Genomic DNA, 25,898 nt, shown 5'->3' on the forward strand with positions numbered 1-25,898 from the left:
GCATCTTTATGTCACAAGCCATGAGCTGCTTTTTCACCCAGGCTGGGGCTGAGAGATTTCTGTGCCCCTTCCCTGGCTGCCCTGGGCACAGTGGGACCATCGCCCTGCACAGCATGATTCTGTCCTGGCACACATCTTGCCTGCGTCCTGGCACGGCGTGCCTACATCCTGCATCCCACCCACATCCCAGCAGGGCATGCCTGTGTCCTGCATCCCTCCCACATTCTGCAGCTTTCCTGCATCCCAGCACAGTGCATCCTGCACCCTGGCCTGGTCTGTCCTCATTATGCACACCCCACACACTCCCCAACCCCTCCACCCCGCACCCTGCATCTCTCAGGCATTCCTCCCGCATCTCAGTACATTGCATTCTGCACCCTGGCCTCATCTGTCTGCATTCTGCATCCCTCCCTGCACCCTGCATCCCTCAGGCATTCCTCCCGCATCCCAGCAGTGTGTGTCTGCACCCTGCATTCCTCCAGCATCCTGCATTCCTCCTGCATCCCTCCAGCATCTACCTTCCTCCTGTAATAGAGCACAGCGTGCCCGCACAGAGCATCCCGTCTGTATCCCACCAGGACATGCCTGCCTCCTGCATCACTCCTGTACCCTGCATTCTTCCAGCATCCTGAGCTGGTACACCTGCAGCCCGCATTCCTCCCGCATCCCGCCAGCATCCCGGCCCGCGTGCCTGCATCCCGGCGCATCCCCTGCAGCCCACGCGGCCCAATGGCAGCGGCTGCGGCAGCCGAGCCCATCCCCGCGGAGCCGCCTGCCCGCCCGCCCACCGCAGCCCCCAGCCCCGCTGCGGCCCCGAAGTGCAGCCCCAGTGCAGAGCTCCATCCTCTGAGCGCTGCAGAGCCACAGCTCCTCTTGGCCGCAGTCGGGCCAGGGCTGGAGATCAGACTCAAAAAGCCGGGTTCGTTTCGGAGGGCAGGAGGGAGCTGGTCTCTGAGCCCTGTATCCCCTAGCAGGACTTGGCCGAGCCCCCCTAAAGCCATCGTCACCCCCCAACTTCTCCCAGGAGCCGCTTGCATCACCTTCGCAGCGGGTCAAGGGCAGTCACTATTCCTGGCACTGTCTTGCACGCTTCTGCAAGCTGCTCCATGTCCGCTCAACGTCACTTAATTAGCAGCAGGATAATGAAGCTGGGCTGAGATGGGGGACGGTGCAGGAGGGACAGCCAAGCCCCCAGCCCCAGCCGTGCTTTGTCCATGCCCGTGCTGCCAACTGGGACATACAACGACTGCAGGGCTTGGCACCGGCTGTTTACACATCCCGGGATCTGTGGTGGATGAGCTCAGCGCTGCGATGAGCTCAGCTCTCCGCAACCTTCGGCAGGACCCTCATCTGTCACCTTGTGGTGATGCCGGGGGGACCGAGCGTGGTGGCTGGCAAGTCTCCAGCGGCACTGGAGGAACTTTGCCGGGAAGCGCTGCCAGACTGTTGGCACACGGTGCAGAGCTTCGTGCCCTGAGGATCTGGGACATCATGGATCTAGGGGCAAATCCATCCCTCTGTGCCCCCCAAACCGAAGGTGCTGTCAAAAGCCTAGTCCTCTCTGTGCCAGAAGATTGGTGCTGTCCCCAGCCCAGCCCTGCACCTTCAGTTTCCTCTCAGCAAACTCCACTGCAAGCCTGCACCCTCAGGAGTTTCTGCAGGGCAACACTTGGAAAGGGAAGAAAAGTCTTCAAGACTTCAGGATGTGCCTTGCACCCAGGTGTGAGGTTTCCCCAAAAGCCAGTTTTCCCACCAAGCCCCATCCCCGGCCAGCACAGTAAGGTGGGAGAGGATAAGCGCTGGAATACTGGAGGGATTTGTGGCTGGGAAGCCCCTGGGAGCTAAAGCTCTGCTGGCCCAGCCCTGAAGGGGGTGTGTGTGTGTGGTGTCCTGCAGATTACAGCCCCCCAAACACGCGGTGGTTGGAGCAAGAAATCAGACAGGGCATTAATGCGCCTATGGGGACAAAGCCTCCATGCCCACTGCTGAGCCTGACCCCGCAAGGGTGAGGCATTGGGTCGCGGAGAGCTGCGGGGCCCCTACCCCAGGCACCCCAGCTTCCCTCCCAGCTAATCTGGTGAGGGATGCAGGGGACATGGCACCGAGCATCCCCCCATGCTGGGCATCCATTCCTCTTATTTCTACCCCTTTTTAACCAGCTTTTCAAGCAGCTCCCTCAGCAAATGCCAGGGGGAAGGTGACTTTAGCGCCGTTATTCACGCTGCCTTGCAGCCTTGCCACCTCCTGCTGTCACCTCTGTGTCCCGTGCACCCCCCGCCGCAGCCCCGGCGCTGCAGGGATCCGCAGAGCAGCAGCCCTGCCCCTTCCCTCTGCCCGGGTAAGCTGCTCTGCTGCAAAGCAGCATTTAGTCTCCAGCCCGGCATGCCCTAGTCTGGCACCGCGGTGCGGTACCCCTCCGACAGCGGCCGGTGGGCTCGAGGGTGTTTACCGGCCAGCGATTACCACAAGGAGCAAGGCAAGCGGAGCTGCGACACGTGAAGCTGCCCGTGATGGTGCCGGGCGCGCCGGAGCGCTGGCACCGGCACCGCTCGGCTGCTAGAGCCAATGACACAGCCCAAAGCCACAAGCCAGGCAGGGCCAGTCCCGCTCTGCCGTCACGTACACCAGCGCCAAAGTAAGGGGCTCCATCAGGCCACCAAGCACCCGCGGCTCCTTGGTGTGCTGCACCACCAGCCTGTGCCCCTTCCTCAGCCACCGGCTGGGCAGCCTCCCCGACGTGCCAGGACTGCCAGTCAGACACGGCTGAGCCACCATCCACGGCACCGGCCACCCCGGCACTGCACTCACCTGGCTCCGGTGCTGGAACGGCGATGTGCAGTCAGGAAGCAACAAAAATGAGAGGAACCCCCGCTGGCAGCAACCCGGGAAGCGGCGCCGGCGCCGGTGCCAGTGCGGAGCAGCTGTGACAAACACAGCGGGTGCCGGTTCCTACCCCATTCCAGCTCCGTCCCCGGGAACAGCTGAGTGCTCCGCGCCCCGGGATGCAGCAGCACCCAGGGATGCTGCAGAGCCGTGTCCCTGCCGCTCTTACATCCTGACTCGGCAACTTTGGCTCCGTGCAGCCGTGGCGTGTGCCGTGGCGTGCAGCCCGGCGCCCCGATCCTGCCGGTGCCTTAACTGTGTCGGTACCACAGCCCACCACCCGCAGCACGCGTGGGCGAGCTAGAGGCTGCCACCCGCCGCCGGTGAGAGGAACCTCGTCCGGTGGTGGCTGCTGGACGTTTCCGTGGTGGAAACGCCGTGACACCATGCCGGGTGTTTTCCCTAAGGGATAAAATCAAGGCAGCCACAGACGGTGCCGCGGAGGCAGTCCAGACGCCGTGTTCCCCCCAGCTGGCCGGTCACTCATCCTCCTCAATGTGTGCCAACTGCTCCTTCTCAATGCCTTTTGGCCATCTTGGGCCAAAAACCCACCCTGAAGAGTGTGGCTTGGGGACACCCTAGTAATTGGAGCGTGCTGGTTGCTGGCAGAAACACAGCACCGCGATCCTGGAGCGATAACAGTGCCGACACAGCTGGACTGAAGATGAAAAGCAGAGGCCAAGCCAGCACAAGGGGTCAGGGAGTGTGCCACAGCTTTGGTGGCATTTATAAATTAGGAAAACTCAGTCAACCTCCATCCAACATATCCCGCCCAAGCAGCATCCCCTGCCCTCCTGGCACAGTTCTGTCACTGCCCGCTCCGAAGCATTCCGACACTGATGGGGACCATCTCAGCACTGGGTGGCCCCAGCAGGCTGCTTACTTTCCATGCCACAGCAGTGACAGGCCAGGAAGGCCATAAGCCCTGTCCCGTATGGGGAGCACTCCTCAGAACTGGCACAGCAGTGGCTTTGCTCCCACGTGCCAAGTTCTGCTCTTGCTCTGCCACACATCTGACCCACAGACCCGCACGCTGAGAGTGAGGAGCAGCCCTGCCACCCTCCTCATTAAACAGCACTAATAAATAATAATTAAAGCAGCAGCTCTCGAGTATCTCTCATTAGCAGCTGCAAGCTCCTCATTAACAGGCCAGAGAGTCATTGCATGTATACAGCACCTATAGAGATGCGATATGTGCTGGATGGCTGTTACCCATCCTACCTGCCCTGGCAGTGCCCCAGCACTGCCCCATGGCACAGCACTGTGGCTCCCAGTGATGCTTTTGGAAGAACCCTCGTTTTTTTGGCAGCCAGCTGAGTGCCTTCCCCACGAATGGCCAGTCTAGGTCCCAGTGGTGAGGGGCATGGCTCTGCTCAGCTGAGTGTCTTTCACCAGGCCAAGCGCCCATGCCAACAGCCTGAGGTGCCTCGGTTAGCCACGGGAGTATGATGAGAGGGCTCCCGGTGTGACATGGCAAACTGCCCCAAGGAGCGGGGACTGATGGGGGCCTGGAGCTGCAGGAACGCCAGGTCTGAAGAAGGATGCCATAAAGAGTGGTGGCAGCAGCTACCAGGAGACAAGAAGCTCTTAGCAGGGCTCGGGAGTGGGTCCCCGTTCCCAGCAGCCCCATGCACCATTTTGGTTAACGAAGCCGCAGCCTCCTGCAGAAAACGTGATGCTCTGGTTCCACCGTGAGCAGCGGGGCCGGGATTAGAAACCGGGACGATGCTTTGGGGAAAAGCCCCAGCATTTTCGTGTTCCTGCCTCCTGGTTTGCGTGTTACAGGGGTTTGAGTGCTGCGTCTCCCTGCTGCAGCGTCACCGGGCCGCAGCAGTCGGAACACTGACTGCGGGATGCCTTCGCCTGGCTAGGGACCACAACGGCGCAACCGCCCCGTTCCCGCGGGCACCACCGGGCCCGCGCCTGCGCCCGCCGCCCCAAGACCGCCCGGCACCATTGGGGGATACCCAGCACGGCGATGGGAACGGTCCTCCGCGAGCTGGGGCAGTCGGGTTACGAACCGCCGCTGCCGGGCTATCAGCCAGATTTTACGGGGGCACCGGCGACGGGCGTGTGGCGGCGTGGCCTCACCGCAGCTGAGCCCGCGGCCATGCCCAGCTCCATCACCCCGATCACCGCCTCCATCACCGCCCCTACCGCAATCTCCGCCATGCCCCCCCGTCCCGGTCCCAGTCCCGGTCCCGGTCCCGCACCTGCCGCCGTCCGCCGCTCCCCACCGCTCCGCCGCGGCGCCCTCGTGGGGGGCAAGCCCCGCCCCCACCCCCGCCGATTGGTGGCGCCGCCCGCCTGTCCCGCCGCCGGCAGCGCCCTGCCGCTGCTATTGGCCGCAACGCCGGCGGGGCCCAGGGCCTGGCTCCGCCCCCCGCGGTGCGGCACCATCGCCCTAGTAACCCGATGCTGAGGCGGGCGCGACCACCTGCGTGGGGGGGGCGGGCCCAGCCGTCGCCGCCCCCCTCGCCGCCGTCAGCGCGCCCCGCCCCGTCCCGGCCCCGTCCCTCCTCCGGCCCTTTCCGCTGCCCGCCGATAAAGAGCGCAGGAGCGCGAGCGGCCGTGCGGTAGCAGCAGAGGTGGGGTCGTGATCCCCCCGGCCCGGGACGAGGATGGTGGTGCCCGGCAAGATGGCGCCGGGGCGCGGTGAGTGCGCGGGGGGGTCGGGTCGGCCGGGTTCGGCCTGCGCGGCTGGGCATGGCTGCTCCTAGGTGTTGGTGTGGGCGTCCGTGGCTCTGTGCAGGCTTTGTGTGGGCACAGACGAGCCGTGCTGCTGGCCTGGGGCTTCACGTTGCGGCGGGAGGCCAACCCGTGTGTGTGCATCCCCACCGGCTGGGGTATGAGGCCGGTGTAGGGGGTGCAGACCCGCACAGCCGTGGTGCCGTTTGTAGCCACTCGCGGGTGTGGGAGCCTCGGTCCGTAGCTGTATCTGGATGTCCTTCCGTCCACAGGCACACGCGTGCCCCGCTCTCTGCGTGTACGTGTCTGGTCTCTATGGATACCTGCGCGTACCTGTACGGGGCTTTGCATCCCCGCGTACACGTGTCTGCAGGGCCCGGTGCTACCGGCCGAGCTCGGGCTGCTGGAGCTATAGGCTCACCTGGGCGGGGGAAGCTGCAGGGGCGGCCGGTGCAGTGCGTGCTTCCCTCTGTGTCTCAGCCAAGTGCTCCTCCTAACCGACGCGGGGCGGCGGAGGTGAGCTTCCCGGGAGCGAGATGAGCGAGTGGCGGAAGGTGTTCCGGCAGAGCCTCGCCGTTCCTCCGCACTGCCAGCGCAGGCGGGCTCGCTGGGCTGGCTCCACTGCCTTCTGCTGCGTGCTGAAGTACCTGGAAGGAGCTGTCCTCGCTCAGGTAGGATGAGCTCGGCTCCGGAGGAGAGCCTGGCGGTGAGCCCCTGGCTTGTGCCTGCTGCAGTCCCGTTTTGCCGCTGGGACTGGGTTGTCGGCGGGCCAGAGCTCCCAGAGGTGCAGGTTTCAAAGTAAGGTCACTTTCCAGGGGGGCACTGTTAGGCAGTTTCTTCCAGAAACACAGACCAGAGCCGTGGCCCAGTTCTGTACATTTCTACCTGCAAATCTGATTAACGTTTAACTTTTGCTTGTTTAGAGGAGCATTTTGAACCCAAACTCGCCAGGTAGCACTGCTGTTCCGTTATCACATGTGACATCCAGCTGTCCCACTTCTTGGCGTCTTCAACCTCTGGCTCTCAGAGCAGTCATTCTGGGTGCAGGATGCTGTGCATGGGCACATGTCTGATTTGGGCACAACTTTCCCCCCCCAAGTGTTAGTTGTCCTTATTTCCTGAAGTGTTTTCTGCAGCCTTTCCCTGATGCCCCTGTCCTGCCATGCCTTGCAGGGAGCAGAGTACCAGCTGCGCCTCTCCCTTTTTGATGCCACTTACCACCACTTCTTTGGGAGGACGTGGAGGAGCAGCTGGCGAGCTGCCCGTGCCACCACACCGCGCCCAGCCAGGGCAGCTTTCAATGAGGTGGGTGCCTGGGGGGCTGTGGGTGTGTGGCTGGCATCTATGGACCACTAGTGTTACCTCATGATTGTTCAAGTGCTGGCAGCTGGGGTTTGGAGTCATCTTCACAAATTTTCAGCCAGGAGTCTGAAAAACAGAGACTGCCCCAAATCTGGAGAACCTGGGGCCAGAGAATCATGAAATTGTTTGGGTCTGGAGGGACCTTTCTGATTACTGAGTCCAACCCTCAACCAATCACTGCCAGGGCACCACCAGACCATGGCCCTCAGCACCACACATCCATGTCTTTGAAGTCCCACTAGGGGTAGGAACTCCACCACTGCCAAGCAGTGATGGCTAAGCAGTGCCAGAGGTCGTTTGCCATAAGCCACTGTCTGGAAGCTGTGGTGGACATTGTGGTTGTGCCATTGGCTGTCCAAATGCAGGTGGTGTAGCTCTGCCATCCTTGTTCTCTCTTCTTTCCTGTCTCAGACTGTCTACTTCCATACCTCCTTGAACCACCCTGGCATCACTGTTGTTGTGGAACTGGTGACAGTGGCTGGAAAAGGGGATGAGGGCTCTCAGCATCTCTCCTGTGGCTTTGGACTCATCCCCCTCTTCAGCAGCAGGTCGGAGATGACAGACTTGGCCACTGAGGACAGAGCGTAGGTCCCTCTGCTGCCCTGTGATGGGACACACTGGGAAGGGGGGTGGCACTCTACATGGCTGTTCTGGGGGGAAGAGGCTTGGTTCTGGGGCTGCAGAAACAAAGCTAGCATCTAGAGAGCTGAAATTCCTTGGTGCTGGGGAAGAGGTGCTGCATTTGTGGGTGACCTCTGCCCTCTGTGGGTGGGGGTTTACTCTGGGTACAGAGCAGGAAGGTGGCCCCTGCTGCCGAGCAGAGGCACTGGGGAAGATGATTTGCTTCATCATTGTCCACTGCATCTGTGCTCTTTGCTCTCAGGCTGAAGCTGTACCATGGGACCCCACGTGCCTTGCTGCACCCACGTTTCCAGGACCCCATGGAGAGTAAGCAGCTGCAGGATGTGTCTTGCTGTTTTCTTGGTAACCTCCCCTCTCCAAATGAGGGTTGTGTGTGTTTGGCTGGCATGATGCAGGGTCTGTGCCCTGGCAGTCCCTTGCTGCCAGCTGGGAAAAGCCTGGCTGGGCAAACCCTGCTCTTCCATTGCTCCCAACACTTGTGCTCACAAACAGGGATTCCTTCAGCAGTGGCATGGCAAAGCTTCCCCTGGTTCTGTTCATTTTGGGCTGTTTCCTTCAGAGAACAAATACTTGATGGTGATGGAGAAAAGCCACCTGCAGTATGCCCTGAAGACCCATCAGCCCCTGGAGATGGTGTTCCACCTCCTTCCTGAAAATCTGCTGGTGTCTGGCCTGCAGACCCTGCCTGGCTTGCAGCCAGCACGTGGGGACACAGGTAAAGGCTCCCTGCCCTTCCCTGCTGCAGCTCCCTGGGCAGGCTGGGATGAGCGGTCCCAGTGGTGCCTCCACCTCAGCCATGCTGTGACCTGAGGTCACCACTTGGCCTTTCCAGGTGACTGCTTGCAGAAACCACGGCTGCTGAAGCCAGTCTCCTGCTATCTGGAGGGGCTGTCTGTGCAGCTGACCCCCTCTCTGGAGGAGTTTGAGGAGGAGCTGCTGGAGCTGCTGAACAGTGACCGCTTACTGCAGGTATGGTGACAGGGCAAGGCTTGAGTGCTTGTTCTGCTTGGAGCCTCCAATTATGCTGTGCCAGCTCTGTGCTTGCTCTGCTGCTGGGGCAGCCTGTGGGTGCTCCTGGTGGGTTTGTTCTGAACAGCTGGACTCTGATAAGCAGGATGTGGATTTAGCTCTGCCAGGTCCTCCTTTGCTTGCCAGATTAGCACCAATGCTGTCAGGGCAGGGTTAGGTTGGATGTAAGAAAAAATTATTTGCTGCAAGAGTGGTCAGGGATTGGCACAGGCTGCCCAGGGAGGTGGTGGAGTCACCAGCCCTGGAGATGCTTAAGAGACCTGTGGCCATGGCACCTGGGGATGTGGTTTGATGGCCCTGGTGGTGTTGGGTTGCTGATTGAAGTCAGTGATCTTGGAGGGCTTCTCCAACCCAGGCAGTTCTAAGATTCTGTAAGGATGGAGCTTTAAAGTCCATCAGCTGCTGGGGAGGGGCCCTGTGCCGGGGGTTCTGCCAAGGGCTGCTGTTACCTCGGATCCCTCCCCCGTGGCAGGCCAACGCCGCGCCGGACGGTGCCGGGTTGGTGGTGCGGGAGCGGCGGCTGCATGTTGGTGTCCACAACGGCCTGCGCTTCCTGCAGCCGCCACAGGTCGCCCTGCTGGTGCCCCAGGCAGAGGCGGCACAGGGCACCTGCCCGGGGGTGCCCAGCTCTGGAGCCAGGTAATTGGTGACCCTTTGGTGTTGCTTCCCTCTTGGCTTGGCTGCTGCCCACAGCCACTTGTCCATCCTGGCGCAGGGGTGTGGGCCAAGCCCTGGTCCTGAGGAGCCGCATCCACCTGAGTGAGATGGTTCCACACCCGGCTGTCAAGGTCTGCTTCCAGCTGGAGTACCTCTGCTGCAGCTCAGGAGCAGCTGGTGGGAAGGTAGGGCTGGGCAGGATGTGCCTCCTCATCTCTGGAATTTAAAATCATGGAATCATTTTAGTTGGAAAATGCTTCTGGGGCTGTGGAGGACAAGTATTGGGTTTAACTCTTCCAAGGCTGGGGCTAAACCATGGCCCTGAGCACCACAGCTCTGTGGCTTTTGAACCCTTCCAGGGATGGGTATTCAGCCACCTCTGTGGGCAGCCTGTTCCCCTCTCTCAGAACCCTTTCAGGGAAGAAGTTTCTTCTGATGTCCCAGCTAACGCTCCCCTGGTGCAACCCTGTCCTACCATTTCACTCAAGAGAAGAGGCCAAGCCCCACCTACCTCTAGCCTCCTTTTGTGGAGTTGTAGAGAGGAAGGAGGTCTTTCCTCAGCCTCCTTCTCTCCAGAGAGTGGAGATCCATGGCTGGAGAGCAGGTCCTGCTGTGACCTTCACCCTGCAGCTCCTAGACCCTGCTGCCTGAGGCAGGGCCCCGTGGGCGGGCAGGTGCTGCCTGTGGCACTGTGCAGGGTGCCCACGCTGGGCTCTGCCTCGTTTAGCCACACATGGTGCCAGCTCCCCACCGTGGCTGTGAGGGACACAGCCTGCTCAGTCCTGTCGTGTTCTGCAAGCTCCTTTGGAAAATTCCAGCTTTTGAACCTAAAAAAGTCTTTTCCTCCAAATGTAACAGCTCCGCTCAGAAGATGACTCCTCCTGCTCTGTGGCTTTTTTTTTCCTGAAGGCTGAGATTTCTCTGGGAGCTTCTGCCTGGTGTTCTCCACTCCTTCAAGGCAGGAGAGGTCCCTGTTGGCTGCACAGACCATGCCTGCTTTGAGTCGTGTTTCAGTTTAACCTTTCTTTGGCTAACCCTAGCTTGGTGAAGGTCCTCTGCACCCTTCAGAGACCCTCTGCTTTTGGAGCCCCTAGCTTGGAGTGTGGCTGAAGGTTGTTAGGAGGCTCTAAATATTCCACTAAGATGCTCCTTGGAAATGCAGCAGGTGTCAGCTCTTGTCAGAGCTGCCCAGGGTGGAACTAGGGAACAGGTGTTTGTCACTGGGATGTGTGTGCCAGGCCGGAGTGATCTGCATGGAGTGGGCAAGAGAAGCTCAGCTTTGCTGTCAGATATTCTCTGTTGGATTCAACTCCTCTGAAGAGCCAAAGATGAGGACCTGTGAAGGTTTAGGGCTCCACTCAGATCTAAGTGGCTGTGTTAGGAGCTCTAACTGGGAGCTGGCTCCAAGGGCACAGAGGTTAATCCAAAGCTGCCTGCTCAGCTGCTCACCTTCTCCTGCCATAATTAGCAAGCTCTGAGGGTGGTTGTGGTGCTGGTGGGGATCTCAGTTTGCCTCTGCCTCAGGTAGGAGAGGCTGAAGATGTGTCTGGGTGAGTGGAAGCCTCTATATGCTGCCTTGTCCATCTGCCAGGGACTGGGGGGTCACCCATCCCTTAATGCTGCTTGAGTGGAGAGGGCCTTCAGCCCTGGGGCTGGGGACTTTGTCTTAGCTGGTAAGTGCCAAATGCATGCAAGGGGTGAAAGCTGCTGCTCTTCAGAAACATTTTACCCTGCTTTTGTGTATGTCTGCCTTGGTTTGGGCTGGTGTGTGGGGCCCCGTTTGGGAAGGGTAGTGCTGGGTTTGCAGCTGTGGCCCCCAAGTGTGGTCAGCCCTGGGGTGGTGAAATCCTGTAGGGAGGAGCTGGTTCTGCCTTGGAATGATGCAGACATGGGAGCTCTGTGAGCCTCTCTCACTGAGGGATCTCATGGTCCTGGGTCCCCTCCTGGTGACCAGCATGTGCCCCTCCATCAGCAGTGTTCTTGGTGCTCCTCAGAGCCTGCAGAGGGCTGGAACAGAAAGGTGCAGTCAGTGGAGGGGAAAAGCAAAAGAGAAAGAGGTACTGGGAAGTGGGAAGCCTCCAGAACAAGCTGAAGGGAAAGTTTCTGTAGGATGTGAGACCCTGGAAATGGTGGCAGCTACTCCCCATCCCAGTGGCAAGCCGGTGTGCCCAGTGCTCACCGGTGTGCCCAGTGCTTGCCAGTGTGCCCAGTACTCACCGTGCTCTCCCTTTTTACCCTCAGGCCCTGCCTGGCAGTGCCCGTGGTGAGGTGCGTGACCTGTGCTCGGTGTGCTGGGCTGTCTGGAGCCCAGTGTTGGGCACCAGCCGGGCTGAAGTGGTCCTGCCCCTGCATGGTGGTGCCCACCGTGGACCCTGCCAAACCTTGGTCTACCGGAACCCAGTGAGCAGCAGAAGCTCCCGACAGGTAAGGGCTGGCTTCTTTGGCCTGGGTTTGTGGGGATGCTGCTGGTGCTTGGGCAGAGGCTCTTTGCCCAAGCCTGGTTTAGTGATGGGTGGGGGCTGAGTGGGAGGCTTGACTGATAGAGCTGAAGGCTGTGCTGCTATCCAGCAAGACCTGGACAGACAGAGCTGGGCATAGAGGAACCAAATGAGGTTCAACAAGGACAGTGCAGAGTCCTGCACCTGAGGAATAATAAACTGCAGCAGCACAGGCTGGGAGGTGACTGCTGGAGAGCAGCCCTGTGGAGAGGCACCTGGGAGTGCTGGTGGGTAACAAGCTAACTAGGGGGACAGCAATGTGCCCTTGTGGCCAAGAAGGCCAGTGGGACCCTGGGCTGTATTAAGAGTGTGTCCAGCAGATCAAGGGAGGTTCTTCTCCCCCTCTACTCTGCCCTGGTGAGACCTCATCTTGAATACTGCATTCAGTTTTGGGCTCCCCAGTTGAAGAGGGGCAGGGATCTGCTGGAGAGGGTTCAGCAGAAGGCCATGAGGATGATGAGGGGACTGGAGCACTGCCTGATGAGGAGAGGCTGAGTGACCTGGGGCTGCTTAGTCTGGAGAAGACTGAGGGGAGGTTTAATAGATGTTTATAAACATCTGAGGGCTGGAGGTCAGGAGCAGGGGGGACAGGTTCTGCTTACTGCTCCCTGGGATAGGATCAGGAGCAATGAGTATAAGCTGCAGCACAGGAGGTTCCAGCTCAACACAATGGGGAACTTCTTTTCTGTAAGGGTCCCAGAGCACTGGAACAGGCTCCCCAGAAAGGTTGTGGAGTCTTCTCTGGAGCATTTCAAGGCCTGTCTGGATGTGTTCTCCTATGACCTGTGCTAGATTGTGTGGTGCTGCTCTGGCAGGGGGGTTGGAACTGATGATCTCCTGGGGTCCCTTCTAACCCCTAACATCCTGTGATCCTGTGAGTGAAGAGGAGGGTGGCAGCCCCCAGCCCCTGCTAGTGAGCAGCTAAGTACTTGGTGTTAAGTGCTGCCTGGCTTCATGGAAGCACAGAATAGTTTTGGTTGGAAGAGACCTTTCAGATCATTGACTCCAACCCTTAACCCAGCACTGCCAGGGCATCACCAAACCCAGCCCCTCAGCACCACACCTCCATGGCTTTGAAAGCCCTCTAGGGATGAGGACTGCTACTGCCCTGGGCAGCCTGGGCCGGGCCTTGACATACCTTTTGGGAGAGAAATTGTTCCTTGTGTCCAAGCTAAACCTTCCCTGGTGCAATGGCTGGGCTCTGATTGTAAAAGTCTCTTCCAGCCTAGATGGCTGTGCCCAAAGTGAACATCTCCCTGCTGAGTATTCCTTAGCAGAAGGAGGATGGAGCTGGGCTGAAGGAGTCACAGTGGCATGGCTGAGACAGAGCTGTGGTGCTAAGCTCCTGTGTTGCTCTCTGCTCTGGATGGATGAGTGTCTGCAGAAGCTGCTCAGTGAGATCTTAAGCCAGGTGGCAGTTTGACTCCTCAAGGACATAGGCATTAAAGTACAGCCCTTTGGCTCTGCCTTCAGCTGGCACTGCCGCTGCTCTGGCTGCAGGGCAAGGAAATCATCCTTGGAGGTAGGAAGGAGGCTGCCTCTAGCCTGCTGCCTGAGAGCATTTGCCTTGCAGCTCCAGGAGCAGCAGGTGGAGTCTGGGACTGTCCAATTCTGCTTTGCCACCGACTCGGAGGAACATCCTGTGACTGCCGCCGAGCTGCTGCGCAGCGCCGGGGACGAGCCGGCGCCCACGCCGGCGCTGAGTGAGTGTTTGCCAGCTCGCTGACATTTCAGATCTAGAGCCTGGCACTCGTGTGCCGGGGAGGGAAGACACCCAGCTCTGCTCCACTCCCTCGGGAGTTACTGGAGCTAGCCAAGCTTCCAGCCACTTCGTGTTCAAAGTCCCCATGCGGTAGCAGCTCTGAGCCGCGTGTAGTGTTCCCAGGGGTTGCCAGCACAGCCTCAGCTCCCTCCTGCTCTGGGTCACCCTGGGTTTGGGCTCCACACCCAGGGCAGCCAGTGTGCCATGGCTGTGCCAGCAGTGAGTTGCTTCTGTCCAATGCAATTACTTGTCTCTGGAGCCCTCCAGATGTGGAGGCAGGAGAGGTGGCAGCTACAGGCAGAGGGAGATGATGGCAGTCTTATGGTGGGGCTGGTCAGAGAGCATGAGAGCAGTGCCTGTTGGGTCAGAAGGCACAGGCTGTGCCAGTGCCTGACTGATGATGGCCAGGCTGTGTGCACCTACATATCTGCCAGAGCTGGTGGCTGATGTCTGTGGTGGGGTTGAGGTTTCAGCATTCATCTCTTGTGTGTGTTGGAGGCAAAAAGAAAACTGCATTGAGTTGGGCTTGGACAGAGTGCTGTCAGTGCCCGGAGCTGCTAGGAAGCCTCTCAGCTTGTCTCTAAGCCTCGCTGTTCTGATCAGAAGGAGCCAAACCTCCCTTTCCTCTGCAGCATGGCTCCTACTCTGGCTCCCACGCAGGTCTCAGCAATGCTGCAGGTGCCTGGCAGTGTTTAAACACCCTGTGTAGGCTGCTTAGCTCTGAGTGCTGCCAGGCACGGGTGAAGACGATGCCCAGTGCCGACTCCGGTGATGCTGTGCCTACCACAAGATGGCAGTGGAACCACGGCTTTGTCACCACGAGGAGCTGGGCTTGTGCTGTAATGACGAGAGCAGGCTCTGGGACATGGGGGATGCTCTGAGTTAGATGCTGGTACCTTCCTGATGCTGCTTGGAAGGTTTTTCTGGTCACCGAGGGAGTTGCAGTGTGGAGAAGGGCAAAATGAGTGTGTGCCGATGGTGAGCATCCAGCTTGGCACTGGGTTGACATGCTTTGCCTTGTGGGGAGTGCACAGTCAGGAAGATGAGCTGGCATCTGGCGGCATCAGGGAGAGCTTGGAAAGTGCAGTGAGGGTCCTGCAGCTGTGCCGTGAGGCACTGCTGGCAAGAGTGCTTGGTGAGCTTTTGGTAGGGCTCTGCTGGCAGGCATAGCACTGCCTGGCCCCTTTGGCCAGGTGAGGCTGAGTGTGGTGCCTGTCAGCTCAGCTGGCAGTAGTGCTGGTGGCTCTACCCAGCGTTTCTTTCAGACTGCCAGAGCCATCCTCCCAGCAGGGAACAAGCAGTGTCATAGATGTCAGAGAGGTGAAGTGGTTTCCTCTGCACAGCAGTCAGCATGACAGAGCTGAAATGCAGGCAGTAGTGAAAGCAAAACAAGGTCTCAACACCATGTGGAGGCAGGAATGGAGCATTTGTGCCCTGCTCTGCAGGACCAGTGGCACTGCCAGTGCAGCTGTGCCAGAGTGCAGCCAGCAGCCAAACCTCACCTGGGGAGCTCACACCTTGGTGGGGCGCAGAAGCAGGTGAAGGGAGTGGCAAGAAAACAGCACAGGGAGGGATGGAAGCCTGAAGTGTCCTGAGACTCCCACATCTCGCAAAGCAGCACTGCATGGCTGGAGGGAGCCCTGTCACCAGTGGCAGCAGTCAGCCCTGTTCCCAGCAGGATAAGGGTTGGAGCTGGAGCTGGCTGCCTTAGCCCTGCAGGCAGCACTCGCACCCGCTTGGGGCTTGGGCTGTGGTGAAACCTCCTGGCTGAGCTGGCTTCAGCCCTGGGATGTAAAGGGGCTGATGGGAGGTTGGAGAGGGCTGATGGTGGAGGCTGCAGCTGTGGCAGCTGGGCCAGGGACAGCAGCTCCACTGCAGGATCTCTCCTGTCCCTATCCACAGGCCTGGCAGCTCCTCTAGAAACGATGACCTCCCCACGGGGACCAGGGGTAAGTGCCACTGACACAGCCCACCCACTCAGGGTGTGCCCTCACTCCCATGCTCCTGCTGCTTTTTCTGGCTGCTGTTGCTGGGAGGCACCAAGTGTTGTGCTCAGATCCACCTTCTCTGGGACAGCAAAATGGAACCTGCCCCTGCCCAGCATGTGCCAGGGTGGCTGCCCTGAGCTCTTTTCATACCCCAGATGTATTTGTCAGGGCAGTTCTGGGTTTGACAGCCCAGATCTGCTGGGTGCTGCTGCCCCTGCTCTGTGCTGGCAGTGACACAGGGCTTCTCCTGTGGAGCTGCTGGCATTTAGGGAGAGCCATGAATCCCCAGACCTCTCTCTGTGCTCTTCTGATATCCTGGTGCAGGGATCAAGGCACACAAATATATGGGGTGGGGTGGGAGGGCAGGAATTAAAGGTCTGGAGCTGCCTTCAGTGTTTTGATTTTCCTGCTGCATTTCATCACCCTCCTGCCAGGGAAAAGGCAGCAGTAGCACTGGGGAACCCATGGGCAGCCAAGCTGTGCTTCTTGATGGAGTGGTGATGCCAGAGCTGCTCTGGCAAGGAGGGGACTGCTGCCTTGATGTGGGGCTTTGGGCTGGCCCTGAACACTCAGGCTGGCTGTTCCCTGGCAGCTGTCAGTGTCTGAGCTCTCAGCCTCACCACGGGGCAAGGATGGATTCCTGGTGCCAGGCAGCTCACAGCATGATGCAGGGATCACTCACCTGGAGGCCAGCCTTGGCTCACCGGACCCAGAGCCCAGTGCCAGCGACCACCTGCGGGCGCTGCCATTTGCCCCTCTGCATGTGCCCATTGCTGCTGTGGGGCTGCAGGCAGGCAGGTGATGCTCGGCCACCCTTTCCCTGCTCCTGCATCCCTGGTGCTGGGTCCCTCACAGCTGCTCCCGTGTGACTCCCCCTGTGTCCCCTGCAGGTCCCACACGCTGCCGTCCCGTGCCGCCCTGGCACGCCTGCACGCCGCTGGCTTCCCGCAGATCCTGGACCGCCATCGGCTGCCGGTGGAGATCTCAGAGCCGCCTGAGCCAGCGAGCATCAGCCTGCGGCTGGAGGAGTCTGACCCTCTGCAAGGCGACGAAATCATCCTGCAGTTCCTGGCCTTTGGCAGGTGGGGTGGCAGCTCCTGGCGTGGTGCCTCCTGTGGGCAGCTCCTGGGGCAGAATCCCTTCCCAAAAGCCCCCCCCACCCCCTCCTCCATCTGCTTCTCTGCTTGAGTGGGAGAAGTCCCTGCAAAAGTGCCTGCTGTGGAGGCAAAGCCTCAGAAGGTTTTTACAGTGCTGCCTTTTATCCTTTCCAAGCACTCTCTTAAATCAGATTCCCAGGGTTTTTTGCTGTATCCATTAGCCACAGCGTGGTGGAAAAGCTCCTTACTTGCAGAGCTGCTCCGTGCATGTGGAGCTGAGAGTCAGAGCCCATGGGGGTGGCTTTGGCTGGGTGAGGCCACCCTGGTGGCTTTTTGTGCTGCGCAGAGGTAAAACGCTGCCTTCCCTGGGCTCCTCTGCTGCAGCATATGGTGAGAGACAGCTGGAATGATGAAGCTTTTTGGGAAGGCAGAGCAGGCCATATGCTGCTGTCTTCAGAGAACTTCAGACCCTCGCAGTGCTGCTGAGCTGCTCTCATTCTGCTGCCTCCCCGCACGTGCCGAGTGCTGGGGGAGCTCGTGACGGGGAGCATCACTGCTCCGAAAGCTCACCCAGACCCCTCTCTGCTTCAAGGGACACCCGGGATGGCACAGAGGAGCCGTGGCCAGGCACCATATTCCTCACCTTCCAGTTCTACCGTTTCCCACCGGTCACCACGGCTCGGCTGCAGCTGGTCAGCGCCGAGCCGGGGGCGGCGCAGCTGCTGGTGCGGCTGAACAAGGACGGGACCCTCAGCACCGGTAAGCCCTGTGCAGCTCCTGGGGCTGTGCTGCAGCCGTCGGACTCGGGTCTTGCCTCGGGGCTGAGGAATGGGGCAGTGTCTGCTTGAACAGCAAACCCCTACCTGCTTGTGGGGCATGTCCTGGAGAGACTGAAGGTGCCTCACATGTGAAGCCAGACAGTGGGGAAGGGTTGGGCTGGTTTGTACTGCGGGGCTGCTGGCCCCTGCTGCAGCTCAGCCCTTGGAGAAGGAAGGCCACAGGTGGGAGCGCAGTGCCCAGAGTGAGCAGCTTTGTCCTGCTGGCTATGTGCTGTTCGCTCTTTCTGGCTTCCCTCTGGTGCCCAGGGACTCCAGGCTCTGGCAGCTGCTGAAGTTCCTTCTCCACATGGAGCTGGGAGAGTCTGCCCAGACAGCATGTCTGCAGGGGAGGGTGCCAGTCCCAGGGGATCTTGGACCTTGCTAATTGATGGGCTCATTAAGTGAGGGAGGGTGTCTGTGCGGGCCAGCGGGCTTCAGGAAGTGTCCTTGTCCCAGCTGCTGTGCTGGTGGCAGCTTCATTCCTGTGCGGGTGCCGCAGGGCCGCCAGGGCTGCAGCTGCGCTATGTGGTGGATCCGGCGTCCCTGCGGCCCGGCGAGCGGCGCTGGTTTGTGCGGTACCTGGCTGAGCACAGCCTCCAGATCGACGTCTGGGACGGAGACTCCCTCCTCCTGGTTGGGTCTGCTGCTGTTAGACTGCAGGTACTGGCCAAAGTGGGTGTCACTGCCCAAAATAGAGCTCTTCTTCCTTAAGACCCTAGGGCAGCTGCTGCAGGAGACCCCCTTCAGTGTGAGGGGTATGGTTCAGGAGTTGCTGCCTTTCGCTTTGGAGCCCTGTTGAGGCATTGCTGTGTTACCCTCGTGTCTTTTGGGATCCAGCTGCCATCAGCCCCTCTGTAACCTGGGCTGGTGCCAGCCTGGAAGGCCCCTTGTGGTGGGATTTGTCTTCTCTTTGGAAGTGATGGCAGAATCCTGACTTTGTCCTACTTTCCTGGAACTCCTGTGGTATTCTTGGGCTGAACTCCCAGCCCTAGGATACCCAGAGCCACCCTTACCTTCCAGACCAGATTCCTCAGTAACTCCTTCCTTTCTCCCATCCTTGCCTGTCCCCAGCCCCTGCTGCGCCAGGGCCGGGAAGCTGTCAGGACCCACCATGAGTTGGAGGTGACCACAACTGAGTACGAGCCAGATGTGGCGGTGCTGGGCCAAGAGGCTCTGCGGCATGGAGCCCTGCGGCCCCTTGGTGTCCGTGTGCTGGTCAGGGGCCACCTCCACCTCTGCTTAGCCAATGTTGGTAAGGGCTTATATGACCAGAATGCCTGGGTGCTGGCAGCAGTGCCCTGCAGCATGCCACCCTCACCAGATATCCCCAGTGCTGGCTGAGCTCCTCCATGCTTTGGCCCTCAAAACAGTGCAGGGGGGTAGGAGAATTGCCCAGGGCCGTGCCCAACCAGAGCTCAGGCTGTGAGGACCTTGTTCTCCCCAGCCCCTGCTGGCTGCTTTTAGCTCTCTTTAATTCCCTGCCTGGTGACTCCAGGTTTTAAATCTTATCTCCCGAGCAGAGATTAGCTCCTTTATAAGGTCTCTGAAGCCCTCCTCTCCCTGCCTTGCCTGCAAAGGGTCGATAAGCTTCTGGGAAGGGCAAGCTGAGCTGTGCAGCCCAGGGAGGGCTTTACCTCACCCTGCAAAGGAGAAGGAGCAGAGGAGCTGCTCCAGGACAGCAGCTGCCATGGGATAGGGATTTTCTCCCCTGTCCTCTTTCTTGAAAGACCAAAGTGCTGTGCTTTAAAACCAGCACTAAGAGCTTTGTACCCTTGGGGATGGAAGCTGAGAGCTGGGTCAGTACCCAGCAGGTTTAGAACCTTGTCCAGCTCTGCTTGGCATAGTCTCTGCAGGAGGGTGGCTGGCAGCAGGAGTTGGGGAGATCTGGCAGCATTTGGCTGTGGCAGTGTCACAGCTGGGGATGAGAGCACAGGAATGACTCCCAGAGCTGGTGAGAGGCTTGGCAGTAGGTGATGCTATGCTTTGTGCTGATCCAAGTCTGGGTGGTTGGCTGTGTGGTGGCAGCAGCCATGGGCTCTGTGGGGAGCACTGCAGGGCTTGTGGAGCACCAGCAGATATTGGCTGCTGCTCCTCAGACCCTCTGTGCAGGACACACAACTTGCTGTGGATTTCATACCACTTGCCCATGGCAGGCCACCCATGTGAGGAGACCCCAGGGCAGCTGCCATCCCCATTGCCATCCCACTCCCACCACGTGCCTGGATCGGGCAGTGCCACCAACATCTCAGCTGGCAGCTGGTTACCCCTGAACGTTGCCGGTGGTGAGTCCTGCTGGGCTGCGACTTGGATTGGCAGAGTTTCTCCTGGTCTCTGCCATCGTGGTGCTGGTGCCATACCCTAAGGGGCATCTGCCCCCTTTCCCTGCCCTATAGCCTGGCGGGGGTCCCTGGTCAGTGCCATGCTGCTGTCTGCTCACAGGTGGACAAGTGTCACGGGCACGGAGGCTGGTGGAGGTGGACAGTGAGCTGGCAGCTGCCCTGCACAGCCGCCAGGCAGAGGCACAGCTGCCACCCCCAGCTGCTCCTGGCGAGGCTATGGCTGCTCGCCAGCGCAAGCTGCGGCGCATGGCGCTGGTGCGGCAGCAGGAGGATGCCAGCAGTGGGAGGATGCCCCAGCTCTCGGTGAGGAGAGTGGTGCCAGGTGGCCAGGTGTGCCATGCTGGCTCTGGGATGATGATTTTCTCCTTGCTGGCAGGAGCAGCGTGCCCGACACTTGAAGGACCTGCAGATCATTGATGCCTACCGGGACCACACCAAGGGTGAGAACATTGCCCGGGTGCTGAGCCAGGCCATCACTGCCACCCACACCGTGCATGCAGTGCTGGGCACGGCAGAGTTCTTTGAGTTTGCCCTGAAGAACCCCTGTGGTGTCCAGCACACTGTGACCATTGAAGTCGACCAGCCTGAGCTCAGGTAGGGGCTGAAGTGATGTCTCCATGCGTGTGAGAAGATGCCAGGGTGGCACCATATCCTGAGTGGTCCTCACCAGCGTCTCTGCTGCTCGCCCTTCCAGCGTCATACTGGACCCGAGGGAGTGGCGCCACTTCAAGGAGCTGACCAGGAGTGCCACACCGGTGGAGGAGGAGATGTTCCACCTGCGCCAAGACCTCAAGCCTCAGGTCTACCTGCGCCCCAACGAGACCCTGCGCATCCCCTTCAAGTACCAGACCTTCTCTGCAGACCCTGCGCTTGCTGCCGCACAGGTAGGGCATGGCCACGTTTTGAGCTGTTGTCTTTGGCTGTGTTTGCTGCCCAGGCCAAGGTGGTACCACCATGCTGTAGCCATAGCTGTGCCTCAGACCCCTCTCACCCCACAGGGGCCAGCTGGGATGGATGCTGATGCTAACGTTGCCACCCTGGGGAAGAGCGAGGGCAGGCAGACAAAGCACATCCAGGTGAGGGCCTGGGGTGGTGGCACCACTCAAGGGTTGCCTGAGGAGCAGCATCACTTTGCCAGACCCTGCCCCTCTCTGCTGTCCCCAGGTCTGCTTCCAGGGCAGTGGGGGGAGGCCTCTAGCCCTGCTGCGTGTGAAGGTGGAGCCGCAGCCCCACGTGGTGGACCAGACCTTCCGTTTCTACCACCCTGAGCTCACCTTCCTGAAGAAGACCATTCGGCTGCCACCCTGGCACACCCTCCCTGGTAAGCCTGCAGCATGCCTGGTGAGGCTGGAGCTCTTCCTCTGTGCCTGTTGTTTGGGGCATTCCTGGAGCTGTGGTGGCATCTGTAGAGCACATCCCTGCTGCTTTGCCCTTGCGCAGCCTCGGGCTCCCTGCCTGCTCCTCACTTACCTCCCTGCACTAATTTGGTGCCTGATCTCCTCACCGGTCCTCCTGTGCTGTTTGTCGGTAGCCCAGCAGGAGGGACCCTGGGCTGTAGCTGCTCGGGGCAGCAGGCACAGGGGAGACCCTGAGCCTGCTTTCACCTCGCTCTCTCTTCAGGGGCGCCAGTGGGGATGCCAGGAGGGCAGCCTCAGATGTTTGTTCGCTGCAGTGACCCCAACATCATTTGTGAAACTAAGAACATGGTACTGGTTGCACCTTGGCATTGCTCTGTCCTTTGTGTCATCCTGCTGGGGGTGGTTTCTGTGGGCAGAGATCTGCCCTGTGCCCACAGAGCCTCCCTGGTGACCAGCCCCTGGTGGTGAACGCTGCTGCTGGTGCAGCTGGAACTGTTCCTGGTTCAGAGGAGCTGCAGTGTTCATACAGCCAAGGCTGAATGTGGCACCTTATTGTGCCATGCAGTAGCTTGCTCTGGCATGGTCTGAGCCAGCTCCAGGTGGTTTTGCAGCTGGGGAGATGCAGCCTTTGCCTGCGTGTGGGATGGACCTTTCCTGCTGCTCGAGGTGCCTGCTGCTGCTGGTGGGGGTTGGCACATCTATGGCATTGGCCCCATGTCAGCAATCTCTGTGCTGGGTGACAGTGGGGCAGTGGAAATGGTTGTGCCATGGGCCAAGCCCAGCCCAGTTTGCTCAGTGTCCTGCCCAAACACAGCCATTGCTGTGTCCAGCACAGACTTCTCAGACTTGCTTTGGAGGTGGAGGGTGATTGCCACTGCAGAGATGTTTCCTGGGGGGAATTGGATCAGGGTTGGGTAGAGAACCTGGGGAGAACTTGACAAAATTTGATCATGGGTGCAGGCCTGGAAGGGCATCGTGGCAGAGCTCAGCCAGGCTAGGTGAGGAGTTAATGCCAGAGCTGAACTACAGGCTAGGGGCAGCTGCCTGCCCAGCTGGGTTGGCAGGGAGGAGGCCCTGGGGTCCTGGCTGGGTGCTGGGCTCTGGAGGTTGGCTGGTGGAAAGGTGCTCTGATCTCTGCACGCAGGGGCCGGGGGAGCCGCAGGACATCTTCTTAAAAGTGGCTGGAGGGCCAAGCCCACAGATCAAGAAGTTCTTTGTTGCTATTTATATGTAAGTAGGACCTTGAAAAGGGATCAGCACCGATCCTGAGCGTGCCGCTGGGCAGGAGGGCAGCTCACACTGCCCTGGCCTGGCTCTGCTGGGCTGCAGGAAGTGGGCAGGAGGCTTCCCAAATGTTTGCAGTGAGGGTTTTCCATCGCTCTGTTTCCCTGAGCAGTTGGGTTCAGCCTCTTCTCTCTGCCTCTTAGTCACGGCTTTAGACTCTACCTCTGCCTGGTCAGGCTTAGGCTGCTCTCTGCTCTGAGCAGAGGCCTCCTCCCTTCCCTCTTGCTCTAGGGCGTGAGGGCTCTGCACCTTTCCACCTGGCAGCAGCCAGGGTTCAGTGTTCTCTGCCTCTCAGTGCAGCTCTACACCCTCCTCTCTCTTCCTCCCAACGCCCCCTGGCTAGAGCCTCTCAGTGCCCCAGCCAACTCCTGCTGAGCCAGCTGGGCTCTTTCTGCCTTGGATGACGCTTTAGGAATGGGTGGCACCAAAATGGGTTCCTCAGAAGCTCGCCCCACACTCAGGCTCCCTCCCTGGGCTCCCTGCTGGCAGTGAGCCGTGGGTGAGCACTGTCTGCCTGTGCCACAGGGACGCCTGGCTGGCAGTGCCCACGCAGATCTGGCAGTTCTACCTGCACTCCCTGCAGCGCCTGGACCTGAGTGGCACAGCTGGGCAGCTTGCCCGCCTCTCGCTGCTGCTGCGTGGCACCGCTGCCCCACGCAGGGTGCAGGCATTCACCTCCCACCCACAGGAGCTGCAGGTAACCCCCACGGGTGGGCCTGGGGCTGGCAGAGTCCAGCATGCCAAACTGGGGGCTTTCCTAGGCTAGCGCAGGGAGGGAAGAGGTGGCTCAGTGAAGAATTTGGTGCCAGTGTGTGGTAATTGCCCTTGGTTAGAGCTGTCTGGGCAAAACCCCTGAGGACAAATTCCCCTAGGGAGAGCAGCTGCAGGCTGGCACTGGCTTGAAGATTCAGGGGGCACTGGGTATGAAAGGGCAGAACCAAAGGCACAAAAGCTCCAGCCTGGCCTGGTCAAAGCCTGAGAGGGGGAAATCTCCATGCCAGAGAGGGGACCTGGATCCTGTCCTTCTGGGCATGAAGTCCAAAGCCTGTCCTGGTGTGTTCCTGTGGATGGGATTCCATGGCAGTGGAATTCCTTAGGGGTGCAGGTGCTTAAGAGCAGTCAGCTTCAGCTTGTGCTCCGGGTGGCACTGCCACAGCTCCTGGGGGTGTTTCCTGCAGGTGGACCCCGGCGGTGCCTTTCTCCTCCCTGCCAACGCCGTGCAGGAGCTGCACCTGGGTGTGCGGCCCCGGCGTGCTGGCAGCAGGTTCCTCTACCTCAACCTGGTGGATGTGGAGTCTCACCAGCTGGTGTCCTCCTGGCTGCTCTGCCTCTCCTGCAGGCAGCCTCTCATCTCCAAGGTACAGTGGCAGCTGCTCGGGGACGGTGCCAGACTGGTGGTTGCAGTCTGGCTGATACCCTGGGGCTGCCTCCTGCCAATTCTGCTCTTCACATCTCTGGGGTTTTTGGTACCTCCCACTCCGGGCACACGTTTAACTCTCAAGTGATTGAATAATCTGAGTGCCACAGTAAAGCATCTTCCAGGCTGTTTGGAGGGCAGTGCCATGCTGAGAGTGTCACTAAAGCATTCCTAGTTGTGAGGTTAAAGCCACAGCAGTGCTGGTGAAGGCCTTGCTGCAGAGGTGGAGAATGGCACTGCCTGGCTAATGTGCTGCTTTGAAAATGCTCTTCTGAAGTCCTTGGTACTGGCAAGGTTCAGACTGGCATTTAAACCAATGTCCTACCCTCTGGCAGCCCATCAGTGCCATGGGGTGTTCTCTGAGCAGGCACCATAGCTCTCCCTGTGGATGCCCATGAAGCAGCTGGGGAATCAGCTGGCCTGTGCCAGCTGCATCCCAGCCCTGTGTTCTTTAGGTTTGTGAGTGCTTTGACACTGTGCTGGTGGCAGTGCCAGGAGGATGCTTTGGCTCTGGTGGTTTCTTTGTACCTGCTGGCAGAGACCAAACATGAGGCAAGGTGCTCCCAAAATGCCCTGGCACAGCTCTGTGCAGGGGTGACTCTGGTTTGAGGGAGTGCCTATGGTTCCCCTCATGCTCTGGGCAATATCTGCCATAGCTTCTGCTCGCCCTGCAGGTGTTTGAGATCTCTCTGCCCGTGGGTGGCAGCTGCACCAAGCGCATCACCTACACCAACCCCTACCCCTCGCCCCGGCTCTACTTCCTGGGCACCAACCGGCCTGACCTCCTCCAGTTCAAGGAGGACTCCTTCCAGGTACCTGCTGCCAGCCCCTGCCCACAGCCAGGCAGCCCACATGGTGCTGGGTTCGTGGCTGCCATGGGAGGGCCATGCTGGTCTGGGTAGGACAGAGGGGCTGTTGCCAGGTCCCGCCCCATGCCCTCTCCTCTTGGTGTTGCCCTGCAGGTGGCCGCAGGGGAGGTGTACAGCATCGGCCTGCGCTTCGCCCCTAGCCAGGAGGTGGGCGAGGAGGAGATCCTGATCCACATCAATGACCATGAGGACAAGAACGAGGAGAGCTTCTGTGTCAGGGTCCTCTACCAGTGAGCCTCCTGCCCATCCTGGCACTGTGGCTGGGCTCCCTGTGGCTGCTGTGGCTCTGCTGGCAGTGCCACCTTGGAGATGCTAACATCTCTCCCATGGAGAGTTGGGAGCCTGCTCCCCTTGTAGTCACCAAGGCAAGAGCTCTTGCTGCCTGCCGGGATGCACAGCAGTGCCCTGAGCTCTGGCAGTGGCACATGGCTGCAGCCACACAAAGCGAGCAGGGCAGGTGTTGGTGCCATGGCCCGGGGGTGCCTGAGGTTCTGTAAAGCTTTTGCTGTGTTTTAGGCACTTTGGGATCTTTTTTTAACTTAAACTTTGCAGACTCTTCAGACTTTTTTTAAAGCATTTTGTACTGCACTGTTGGTTTTGCACCCACCGAGGGGCAGTTGGATACTTTTTACTCCTCTTTGATGAATTAAAGTTGCTGCACAGAGCTGGCTGTGGTGGCATTTCCTTCCAGGGGAAGTGGCAGCCCTGGATGCCCCTGTTCTGCAGATGCCAGAGCTGGGCTTGCTGTTCAACTGTTCCTGTGGTGAGGGATCACTGAGTTACCTCAGGGCAGGGGACTGTGGAGGGCAGTGATGGGGAAAGGAGGTGCAGGCTCTGGGGCTGAGGGATGTTGGTCTGCCCCACCATGTTATCTTGAGTGTTGAAAAGTCCCTTCCTCAGTGGTTCATAGGACAGCTTTCACTGTGCTCTCCAGGCTGTTTGGCTCACTGTGGGGTGGGGGAAAAAACAGAAGTGGGGAAAAAACTTGGAGGGATTGGGGGTGGGGAAAGATCTTTCCAGTGAGGATGATGAGACACTGGCACAGGTTGCCCAGGTAGGCTGTGGATGTCCCCTCCATGGAGGTGCTCAGGGCCAGGTTGGATAAAGCCTTGAGTGACCTGTTCTAGTGGGAGGTGTCCCCTGCTCATGGCAGGGGCTTGGAGCTGGATGAGCTTTAATGTCCCAAGCCAATCTGCTGCCTGATTCT

The 25,898-nt window shown here is 59.6% G+C and overlaps 2 protein-coding genes across 12 annotated transcripts in view; one reads left to right on the plus strand and one right to left on the minus strand.

Annotated features, from left to right (window-relative positions):
- Positions 1–6,059, minus strand: part of KCNAB2 (potassium voltage-gated channel subfamily A regulatory beta subunit 2) — a 19,728-nt gene extending 13,669 nt beyond the window's left edge. For 2 of the 4 annotated variants that reach the window (XM_064172092.1, XM_064172089.1), the window contains exon 1: positions 5,097–5,182. The gene's annotated coding sequence lies outside the window, so the exon portion shown is untranslated. Of the gene's footprint in view, positions 1–2,808; positions 3,092–5,096; positions 5,183–5,992 lie in introns of those variants that run through there. The other 2 variants (XM_064172091.1, XM_064172090.1) reach the window with 2 other exon arrangements.
- On the plus strand, positions 5,434–25,355 carry NPHP4 (nephrocystin 4). Of its 8 annotated transcripts, none has more exons than XM_064172074.1 (29): positions 5,434–5,538; positions 6,052–6,242; positions 6,745–6,876; positions 7,345–7,517; positions 7,817–7,881; positions 8,135–8,290; positions 8,408–8,544; positions 9,077–9,243; positions 9,320–9,446; positions 11,503–11,685; positions 13,333–13,462; positions 15,424–15,470; positions 16,102–16,307; positions 16,400–16,591; positions 17,199–17,365; positions 17,924–18,084; positions 18,496–18,676; positions 19,578–19,706; positions 19,864–20,066; positions 20,140–20,357; positions 20,458–20,647; positions 20,762–20,839; positions 20,928–21,084; positions 21,384–21,469; positions 22,266–22,351; positions 22,931–23,102; positions 23,584–23,763; positions 24,497–24,634; positions 24,785–25,355. In XM_064172074.1, exons 2-29 carry the CDS (start codon positions 6,108–6,110, stop codon positions 24,923–24,925), a joined length of 4,137 nt encoding a protein of 1,378 aa, XP_064028144.1. In that variant the 5' UTR covers positions 5,434–5,538; positions 6,052–6,107; the 3' UTR covers positions 24,926–25,355. The 8 variants fall into 8 exon arrangements, with proteins under 8 accessions (XP_064028144.1, XP_064028147.1, XP_064028148.1 ...); XM_064172077.1 differs by having other exon boundaries at positions 7,345–7,481; XM_064172075.1 differs by lacking the exon at positions 5,434–5,538 and having other exon boundaries at positions 6,033–6,242.
- Positions 25,356–25,898: the final 543 nt, after the last annotated feature.

This window comes from Pogoniulus pusillus, chromosome 36, assembly GCF_015220805.1.
Source record: "Pogoniulus pusillus isolate bPogPus1 chromosome 36, bPogPus1.pri, whole genome shotgun sequence".
NCBI classification, from domain to species: domain Eukaryota; kingdom Metazoa; phylum Chordata; class Aves; order Piciformes; family Lybiidae; genus Pogoniulus; species Pogoniulus pusillus.

Bases quoted from the DNA above. Each gene is read 5' to 3' on its own strand.
- NPHP4 (XM_064172074.1), top strand. From the start codon at position 6,108: ATGAGCGAGTGGCGGAAGGTGTTCCGGCAGAGCCTCGCCGTTCCTCCG. The intron at 18,085-18,495 runs GTACTGGCCAAA...GCCTGTCCCCAG, and splicing joins CTGCTGCTGTTAGACTGCAG to CCCCTGCTGCGCCAGGGCCG. The intron at 22,352-22,930 runs GTAAGTAGGACC...CCTGTGCCACAG, and splicing joins TTCTTTGTTGCTATTTATAT to GGACGCCTGGCTGGCAGTGC.